Below are 10,006 nucleotides of genomic sequence, written 5' to 3'. Positions count from 1 at the left end.
GGAAAACAGTACTGTGCTGTTTACACTGGCCCTTTTGCGCAAAAGTCTTTCAGAAAAAGACTTTTGCCCAAACGGGAGCAGCATAGTATTTCCGGAAAATCACTGACCATCTTACATGAGATCGTCAGTGTTTTTCCGGAAATTCAAGTGGCCAGTGTAGACAGCTGGCAAGTTTTTCTGCAAATCAGAGGATTTTGCAGAAAAACTTGCCAGTCTAGACGCAGCCAGCGCTGTGTCTAAGCATTGACGTCTAGGGATTGGGAGGCCTGTGCCTTTAAGATCTCAAACCCAGGAGCCCGCCCCCTGCTCGGGGGCTGACATGCAGCGTCCAGGGAAGAGAAAGAAAAAACCCTTTGCAACCCGATATTTACAAGGACAGCAGGAGGCTCGTACTGCGGGGTAACTGCCCCCTCCTCTCCCCCTCCCGAAACGGGTCTGGTAGTGTTAGTCCTCCCCCCCCCCACTTAACCCCGGCTACCACCCCCCCCCCCCAATTTTTCCTCTCTAGCCCCTCTTCTGACGCTACCTACAGTAGCTTGATCCCTCCAGCCGGCAAATGTCTGCCCCCTGCTCAGACCATGACCCCCCCCCCCGTTGCAATTTGCCCCCCTTCATCATTTTAAACCCCTCCAAAGAGGAGGAAGCAAATTCTACGAGGGCAGCGGCTACAGCGAAGGCTACTGAGTTTGCTCAGTCCGGGTGCGCGTGCTCAGTGCACCCAAAGTCGCAAATTTGGTGAAGTTACGCGGCCGTGGCCTCCGCCTGCTGCAGCCCGGAGGGCGAGTCGGGAGGGGGGGGGGCGCGGTCTCGGGGGGCGCCTGCTGCGCCAGGCGGGAGCAGCTGTGAGTGGCAGGCTGCGGTGTGGGGGCGCCTGGCGGGGGGCAGCAGTGCCAGGCTCCGGGCTGGGGGGGGGGGGGGGTCAGGCAGAGTGGGTGCCCGCCCTGCCAGGCTCCAGGGGCTGGGGGTGCCGGACTGGGGGAGTTGTGGGTGCTGGGAAGGGGGGCAGGTGCCAGATCAAGGGTTCTAGCTGATTTGGGCTCAGTCCTTTGCCCGACTTGGGGTGCTGTGGATGCCGGGCTATGGGGGTGCAAGTGTTAGGCAGGAGGTGGTACTCTGGGAGGTGCCAGGCTCAGGGGTGCATTGCCCCTCCCGGCTTCCTGTCTCACTGACCTGCCTCAAACCCTCAGCCCTGTGGTTTATGACTCCAGAGTGGCCCCAGCTGTCCAGTGCTAGGCATAGACTTTCCACCATGGCATCCTAAAAGGCAGCAGCCCCAATGGGTCTGGTTGCCCATCCAGCGCCAGGATCGCTGCCCCTTCCATTGTCCAGGCATCACACGGGCTGCAGGCACCAGAGGCTGAATTCTGTGGTCAGCGACCAAGACCAGAAGGGACCACTGTGATCACCCCTGTATGACACAGGGCAGCACTGAGCAGGGAGGGTGGAAAATCCCGTGTGAGTGGATGGCCCCGGAGTGTCCCCTGACCACTGCAGTTAGCACAGGCACAGAAATCCAGGCCCTGCTGCAATGGGCAGACTTGAAATGTGAGCAGAGGGGACTGCTTATTCTGCTCTCATAAAACCAAACATGGCAACAGACCTCCTTTAAAGCAAGGTGCAGAGCTCACCAGTGCATGATATTACTGTAGCAAGTAAGGAGCAAGCGGTTTAAAGGGGTAAATGCCCCGTGGGGCCAAGATGACATTTTCTGAGAGATATCCCAAAGGTTCTGGCTAAATAATTATTCTGAGAGCTTGAAGAAAATGACACCGTGAGAGTGTTTGATAATCCGTCTAGGATGTGCCACTGGCTTGTCCGTGCCACTTGGTGCGGAACAGCTGCTCTGCTGGGCCTGACAGGGCCTGAGTCCCTCCCTCTCCTTGCATTGCTAAAGCATGTATAGGGGCAGCCACCTGGGAGCTGCTGGAGACCAATGCAGCCACAGGTCATTGCGTTCTCAGCCGGGGGTGCTGGCACACTGAGGCAGGCAGAGTTGTACCTGGGGCAGGGAGTCTGGGTGTCGTTTTCCCCTGCTTCACCCACCCTGGGGATCTGAGGGAAACTGAGGCTCCCCATGCTGCTGGCTGGCTGAAATGTGCTCATTGTGCAGTTGCCAGGAGGTGACGCGGGGTGACACTGGTAGCCCAGCCGAGCCCTGGGGCTCCATGGGGTGAGCTTCTTCTGTGGAACAGTGAAAACGAGAGCCGGGGCCTAGCAGTAATTTAGGGCTTGTCTGCCCTTTGCCCCCTGTTTAATCTGACTCCAAAAAGCGTCAATCGTTTTCCTAGAGGAGACCGAGACGACGCGCGGGGTTTATAAGGACCAGGGCTCCATTTCTGTGCCTTGGGACTCGACGGATGGGCTGGGCCGGGCCAGGGTCGCTTTCCTCTGGCGCTTGTCACAGCAGGGCCCGAGCCCCAGTTGCACACAAGGAGCACACCTGAGCAGAGCCGGGAACAGCAGGGGGCTGTGGGTGCATGTGGCGAGCGGGGGGGGGGGGGGGGGACAACTACATGGGGAGCGCTTTCAAAAATCTCTCTCTGGTACCCCAGCCAGGAGCATGGTTTGGTCCCCGTCTCAGGCAGGGCGCTGAGTGGCTAGGGCCTATTCCTAGTGCCCAGTGGGAGCCCTGGGGACCCCGGCTGGCTAGGGAAGGAGTCCTCCTTTGGCTCTGCATGGCCTGGTGAGGGGAGGGCAGCAGGAAGGAATGCAGAAGCACTTCCTGGAGGAGGAACCAGCAGAGATCACAGCACTGACGGGCTGGCCTCTGTCGGGTGCTGCTCGACAGCTTGGGGCCAGGCACCATCCACGGGCTGGGCACCTTGCTCCCCCTTGTCTGTGACTGTCTGAAACCCCGGCCAGATACTCCAGCTTTTTTAGGGGCCACTGTGGCACCCGGATGCCTTCTATCTGGGCCGGATTTGCCTGGCTTCAGCTTCCGGCCGTGGGATTGTGTTAGGCCTTTCTCTGCTAGATCAGCGCTTTGTTCCCCACATAGGGTTAGGAGCCACCCCTTCACCTTTCCTTTGTGAAGCTAAATACTACGTGCTCCTGCCGTCTCTCAGGCTGGCCTTCTGATTGGTCAAGTCATCCCCGTGGCTCTGCACTGACCCCTCTCCAGTTCATCTACACGTGTCTGGGTTCCTGGGTCTCTTAGCTCTGCACCCGTTCGCACAGCGCAGTGACTACAGCTGGATCTGCCTGGGATGCTGGGAGGGCTGTGGGCTGGCAGCTCCCTACCCAGCCCCATTGAATGAGAGGCCGACTAGCCCGGCCCTGGCTTGAGTATCTAGCCCTCCGCTGCCACCTGGCAGGCTGGGCCAGCTCAAGCAGCTGGAGTCTGTGTTGGACACGTGGGGCAGGGCTGGTGCCACCATGCAAGTGCCTGGCCCCCTTGCCAGGTAGCTATCTGCAGAGCGCATAGAGCGACAAGGGAGGAGATGGTGCCTCCTTCCCCCTCACCTCCCGCCCCCCACTGCCCTGGAGCAGCAGAGGTTGGAGCCTTTGGAGCCAAGGATGGGGTTGGAGGGAGGCCCTGGGCCAGGTTGGAGATAGGGATATAAGAGGCTTACCAGGGCTTATCAGCCTGCTTACAAGGTAACCGGTTAACCAGCCTGGCCAGCTGGACCCAGAATGTGGTGATTAACCAGTTACACACAAGGGCTGTGTCTAGACTGGCCAGTTTTTCCGGAAAATCAGCCGCTTTTCCGGAAAAACTTGCCAGCTGTCTACACTGGCTGCTTGAATTTCCGCAAAAGCACTGACTTCCTACTGTAAGAAATCAGTGCTTTTTGTGGAAATACTATGCTGCTCCCATTTGGGCAAAAGTCCCTTTTGCGCAAAAGGGCCAGTGTAGACAGCTCAGATTTGTTTTCTGCAAAAAAGCCCCGATCGCAAAAATGGCCATTGGGGTTTTTTGGTGGAAAAGCTAGTGCTTTTGCGAAAAAGCGTCCGTGCCAATCTAGACACTCTTTTCCGAAAATGCTTTTAACGGAAAACTTTTCCGTTAAAAGCATTTTCGGAAAATCATGCCAGTGTAGACGTAGCCAAGGTTTACCCGGTTAACTATTTCAAAGGATTTTACATCTCTAGCTGGAGATGCATGGGGCGGCAGGGTGCTAGGAACTTGCTGGCGCACAGGGCGCTTTCTAACACTGCTGTGTCTGCCTGCAGCACCGATGGCATCGGCCGTCCCTCCGAACTTCTCCTGGGTGGTGCCCGGCAAGCTGGCAGGGCTGGCCATGCCGCGACTGCCCGCACACTATCAATACATGCACGAGCACGGCATCCGGCACCTGGTGTCGCTGAGTGAGCGCAGCCCCCCCTACCACGACACCTGCCCTGGCATCGTGGTCCATCGTCTCCGCATCCCTGACTTCTGCGCCCCCTCGCTGGAGCTGATCAAGCGCTTCCTGCAGATCACCGAGGACGCCAACGCCAAGGGAGAGGTCTGGTCCGTCTGCCCCTGTTCCCCCGGTGCAGTGTGATTGGCTGCTGGTCTGGGGTCACCAAGTGCCCCGTCTCCCCCTGTGCCCTTCCCTTTTTGCTGGAGTCCTGCAGCCTGCTGGGCCCCAACCCAACCCTCGAGAGCAGCGACGATCTGGCAGGTGGCCATGGGCTCAGGACTCGCGCCCCCCTCCGCTGAGGCAGGGAGGCTTTACTGGCCTTCCAGCCCCGCAGCCCCTCGTGGGAGCCACAGGTGGCTTGCTGATGTGGGTGGGGAGAGCCTCGCGGGCTGGATCTGGCTCGCAGGAGAGGGAAGCGGTTCCACGCGCTGCTGCTTCCCCTCTCCCTGGCTGGGGAACCACTTGCCTGGAGGCTTTCTCTGCTGCTCCCTTTGGCTAGAATCACAGCCAGTGCAGCAGCAGGCAGGAGCCAGGTAAGCACCCCCATCGCCCTCATGCCCAGACCCTGCACCCCCACCTCTCCCACCCCCTCCCACCAAGACCTTGCACCCCACCCTGCTCCTGCACCTTCCCTCCCAGACCCCCACCTCCACCCTGCTCCTACTTCTGTATCCTCCCTCCCAGACTCCCACCTCCATCCCACTCCTGTACCCTCCATCCCAGACCCCCACCTCCATCCCACTCCTGCTACCTCCCTCCCAGACCCCCACCTCCATCCCACTCCTGTACCCTCCCTCCCAGACCCCCACCTCCATCCCACTCCTGCTACCTCCCTCAGACCCCCACCTCCATCCCACTCCTGTATCCTCCCTCCCAGACCCCCACCTCCACCCCCCCCACTCCTGTACCCTCCCTCCCAGACCCCCACCTCCATCCCACTCCTGCTACCTCCCTCCCAGACCCCCACCTCCATCCCACTCCTGCTACCTCCCTCCCAGACCCCCACCTCCATCCCACTCCTGCTACCTCCCTCCCAGACCCCCACCTCCATCCCACTCCTGTATCCTCCCTCCCAGACCCCCACCTCCATCCCACTCCTGTATCCTCCCTCCCAGACCCCCACCTCCATCCCACTCCTGCTACCTCCCTCCCAGACCCCCACCTCCATCCCACTCCTGTACCCTCCCTCCCAGACCCCCACCTCCATCCCACTCCTGTACCCTCCCTCCCAGACCCCCACCTCCATCCCACTCCTGCTACCTCCCTCCCAGACCCCCACCTCCATCCCACTCCTGCTACCTCCCTCCCAGACCCCCACCTCCATCCCACTCCTGCTACCTCCCTCCCAGACCCCCACCTCCATCCCACTCCTGTAACCTCCCTCCCAGACCCCCACCTCCATCCCACTCCTGTACCCTCCCTCCCAGATCCCCACCTCCATCCCACTCCTGTATCCTCCCTCCCAGACCCCCACCTCCATCCCACTCCTGTATCCTCCCTCCCAGACCCCCACCTCCATCCCACTCCTGCTACCTCCCTCCCAGACCCCCACCTCCACCCCCTCCCACTCCTGCATCCTCCCTCCCAGACCCCCATCTCCACCCCACTCCTGTACCCTCCCTTCCAGATCCCCCACTCTGTTCCTATTCCAGACCCCCAATCCCCACTCCACTCCACTCCTGCACCCTCTCTCCCAGACCCCCTACCTCCATGCCACTCCTGCATCCTCCCTTCCTCCCAGATCTCCCATGTCCACCCTGCTTCTGCACCCAACCTGCTGGCGAGACTCCATACCCTCACATCCTCCTGCACCCATTTTGTCATCATGGGCGGTTGGCTGGTGGTCTGCGGAAAGGTCTGTGTTGTGCGGGCCAAAAAAGTTGAGAGCCACTGCACTAGGCCTCTGGTCAGCTCTTACCACCTCCTCCTGCCTGTGACACATGTGACAAGGGCTGTGTAGCCTGCCCCCTCACTGTGCTGGGTCTGGGGAAAGGACGTAGGGAGCTGGAAGCTCCCACCGGGCTGAGCCCCAAGGGCAAGGCCGTGGCATTGGAATGGGGGAGGTGTCTGAAAAGGATTGGGCACAGTGCAGGGCTGGGTTGGGCTTTAAAACTGGGCCTGAGCAGACCTCTGCTTTGAGCCCCAACTCCACCCAGCGCCCCAGGGAAGGTCTTTCGGCCAGCAGGCAGGAACTGCTGCCCCCTGGGGCAAGTCCCAGGAGAAAGGACCAAGCTCTGAGCCAGCAGTGCTGGAGTTTCCCCTTCCTGGTGTACCCACTGGGCCTGCCCCCCACCCACTCCGCAATGAGGACAGCCCTGGTCCTAGAGCCGGTGTCTCCGGGCCACATGCTGGGCTGGGACCTGGCCCGAGGTTCAGGCTGGACACACCCGGCTGTGCCATTCTGACTCTATGCAGGAGGGAGCAGGGCTGAAGGCGACTCGCCCCCCTGGGCGGAGGTGGGAATTGGTGGCGGGGATTCTGCCACGTGGACAGTGACTGTGGCTCTCCATGGCTGCCCATGTCCAGAAGTATGAAGACTGGCACAGTCTGCCACAGCAAGCCTCTGCCTAGGGCACAGGGCTGGCGAATAACTGGCCCATAGCACCTGCTGGGCCCCTGGCTGCCTGTAATCTGCCAGGGAGGGCCCTGGCACAGCTGGCGCTCTCATGTCCCCCAAGGCGTGAGGGGTCTTTCAGCTCCTTCCTCCTCCCTTTCCCACTGCACAGGGGCAGGGCCAAGTGCCGTTCTGCACCAGCGTGGAGGCTGGGGGCACTGCGCCATTCCTGCCCTGCCCCACCCTCTGGGCTCTGACGGCCCGTCAGGGGATCCTGCTGTCCAGGCAGCCGTCACTGCGAACAGGGCTTGGGCCAGCGCAGCACGAGCAGCTTGCCAGCCCCTGGGTATGTCCCACGGCTGCTGCCACCCCAGAGGATGCCTGGTGCTAGGTGGGCAGAGGGCAGCCTCAGGGCTTCTCTCTGCTGCTCCCTGCAACGTATCAGGGTCTGCTGATCACCAGGCCGGCCAGGGCGCTCCATCTGTGGCACCCAGCTCTGCCTTTCAGTCCTGGAGAGGGGGCGCCCCTCCTGCCCTGGGCCTGTTCCCGGCGGAGGGGAGTGAGTGGGGGTGAAGGTACCAGGCCTGGCCCAACCCTGCGCTGTGCTCTTCCCCCAGGCGGTGGCGGTGCACTGCTTGCTGGGGTTTGGCAGGACGGGAACTCTGCTGGCCTGCTACCTGGTGAAGGCCCAGAGGCTCACCGGGGTCGATGCCATCCACGAGATCCGGAGACTCCGGCCCGGAGCCATCGAGACGCACGAGCAGGAGAAAGCCGTGATCCAGTTCCACCACCACATCAAATAGCCCCGACCGGCGCCCCCGCTCGGCTCCTGACACCCGCTGTGGGCGCCGACTGGGCCTGTGGCTGGGTGCTCCTTTGCCCAGGAGGGGACCTTCCCTGCTCCTCTCGGCAGTGTCTGCCTGCGCTGGGCCCGGGCACGCCTCAGCCCCCTTTATGCAAGGCCAAAAGGTCGAGATTTGAATTGGCGAGGGGTGAGGCGCCCCCACCTCTGGGATCTTTGCCTTGGGTGAGTCGGCCCCCTAGGGAGTGGGGCTGGGCCCTGCAGGGCTGCCGGGAGGCTACCCAGGCCTGCAGGGCGCAGGGTGGAGCCGGTCCTGGCAAGCACTGGAGGGGTGGGGGGCTTTATTCTTCTGAGCTGCTGCCAAAGTGCTACCCCCCCAATAAAAGAAGTTGGTGCTGGCTCCCCTGGTGGTCTCTGTGTGGGGCGCTGCATGCTGGGTGGAGGCAGGGGAGGGGTTTGCTCCTACTACTCCCATGGAACCGCGGCGTTTCTTGTGAGCATGTCCAGAGCTGCACAGAGGTGAGGGGGGCTGGGGAGCTGCTGGGGCAGACCACGTGCTGCTGGCTCTAGGGGTTGTGACTGCATGAGAGGCGGCCCCCACCCTGCGTGGGATTCACTGTGGATGCAGAGGCCGTGGGTCCAGGGCAGCCGGGTGCAGTCTGGTCCTGCTGGGCACTCCAGTGCTGCAGGCCCAGCTGTGGGAGGATCGGCTGCTGCATGACAGCTTTCCCAGCCCGCGACCAAGCTTCTCCAAGGCCAGCACAAGACTGGGAGCCTCAAGCCAGATGGGAGGGGCACTTCCCACCTGGCACCCAGCGTCATCCCCTCCCGCAAGTCACACCTGCTGCTAAGGCCGGGAAGGACTTGCCATGGGAGAGGAGTGACTGGAAAGCAGCCAGGGTGTCCTCCCTCTACTGTGCAGGGTGGAGGGGGAGGCTGTGAGAGGGTTCTATGCCACTCCCTTTGCCCCAAAGCCCCCACATCAGACATCATAGCCTGGATGCCACCGTGCTTCACGCAGCTGTCTGGGGCGGGAGCAGAGAGAGGCTGTGCCAGCTGCTGAGCCCAGGAGCGAAACTACTGCGGTGGTGGGGGGGGGGGGGGGTCTCAGACATCCACCCACCACAGAACTGGCTCAAGTCCCCACCCTGTAACCTGGGGAATTCACACACCATCCCTGGGTGCCTCTTTCTTCCCCACTCACAGCACAGGGTCTGAGCGTAGATAAGAAACATTGAATAGAAGGGAGGGCAGTAACTTGGCATTCATTTGGGGAAACACCACAAACAGGGTTCAGAAACATTAAACCACGAGGAAAGAGCCCATCCCCAAGTAGGTTGGGCTGTGTCCTTTTCTGCTCAGGTTCTGATGTCCAGCAATGTCATTGTCCCCGTCCCGTGCCCAACCCTTCTCTGCACCCCACTCACAGTCGCTGCACTTGGTCAGGGCCGACCCAGAGTTCAGAGATGCAGCCGCAGAGTTTGCCTCCCCACTCAGGATGGGAGGTGAAGAGGCACCTTACCTGTTCTGCTGGTCACTCGCCATCTGCCTGCTCACTGTTCTCCGCTGCTGCCCTCCTGGCCATTCATCTCCTCTCTTCCCTGCTGGCCATTCATCTCCCCTCTTCCCCGCCTCCTTGCTGACTGCTCATCGTACCACCACTGCTCTGTTGATCACTTGTCACAGCTCTCCATCAGCTGGCAGCTCACTGCTTCCGCCTGCTTGTGGTGGATTTGGCTTAGGGCAAAAACCCTGATGATTTCAGCTCTCAGTAGTTCCAACTCTTGGCCCAAAGCACAGCCCAGCCGCAAGAAATTCCAGCATCCGCTGGAGTAAATTTAAAAGAACAAAAGAGACTCCTTAGGGAACCTATTCTAGCTCTACTGTTGAGTCACTGGGGAGAAAGAGGCTGAGCCAGTCTTAAAGCTCATGGCTGGCGGGCATATATCCTGCTGATTGACAGACATGTCCTTCCCACTTAACCTCACAGAACATTGGCCGTGGAGCCCTTGTCCATCCCAGGTCCTTTAAACTGACCGTGTCTCTCTGCTGGTGAACTGGGTTAAACACCGTTTGTCTTTGCTGCATTCCCACAATCATCGCAAGCCTTGGTGACCGTATTTCACAATTCCCACGTTCAGTATTGACATCATCTGTGACCCCACAATAGCCAAACATGAGAATGGGCAAAATGCCCCTGCCTCAGTTGACTGTCTAGCAAAGCGAGGTAAACTGGAGCGAACTATTTACATGCACACACCCAGAGAGTCTCATTCTTTAAACTGAGCGTGTCTCTCTCTTTGA

The 10,006-nt window shown here is 60.5% G+C and overlaps 1 protein-coding gene across 3 annotated transcripts; it reads left to right on the top strand.

The window, feature by feature from the left end:
- Positions 1-242: 242 nt before the first annotated feature.
- DUSP23 (dual specificity phosphatase 23) lies at positions 243-8,102 on the top strand. 3 transcript variants are annotated; one of them, XM_075907244.1, is made up of 3 exons: positions 243-399; positions 4,174-4,448; positions 7,518-8,102. In XM_075907244.1, exons 2-3 carry the CDS (start codon positions 4,179-4,181, stop codon positions 7,701-7,703), a joined length of 456 nt encoding a protein of 151 aa, XP_075763359.1. In that variant the 5' UTR covers positions 243-399; positions 4,174-4,178; the 3' UTR covers positions 7,704-8,102. The 3 variants fall into 3 exon arrangements, with proteins under 3 accessions (XP_075763359.1, XP_075763361.1, XP_075763360.1); XM_075907246.1 differs by lacking the exon at positions 243-399 and adding an exon at positions 628-779; XM_075907245.1 differs by lacking the exon at positions 243-399 and adding an exon at positions 690-842.
- The last annotated feature ends 1,904 nt before the right edge of the window (positions 8,103-10,006 follow it).

The sequence above is a fragment of the Pelodiscus sinensis genome, chromosome 24 (assembly GCF_049634645.1).
Source record: "Pelodiscus sinensis isolate JC-2024 chromosome 24, ASM4963464v1, whole genome shotgun sequence".
In the NCBI taxonomy this organism is placed as follows: domain Eukaryota; kingdom Metazoa; phylum Chordata; order Testudines; family Trionychidae; genus Pelodiscus; species Pelodiscus sinensis.
This window is presented reverse-complemented; position numbering and strand designations above follow the sequence as displayed.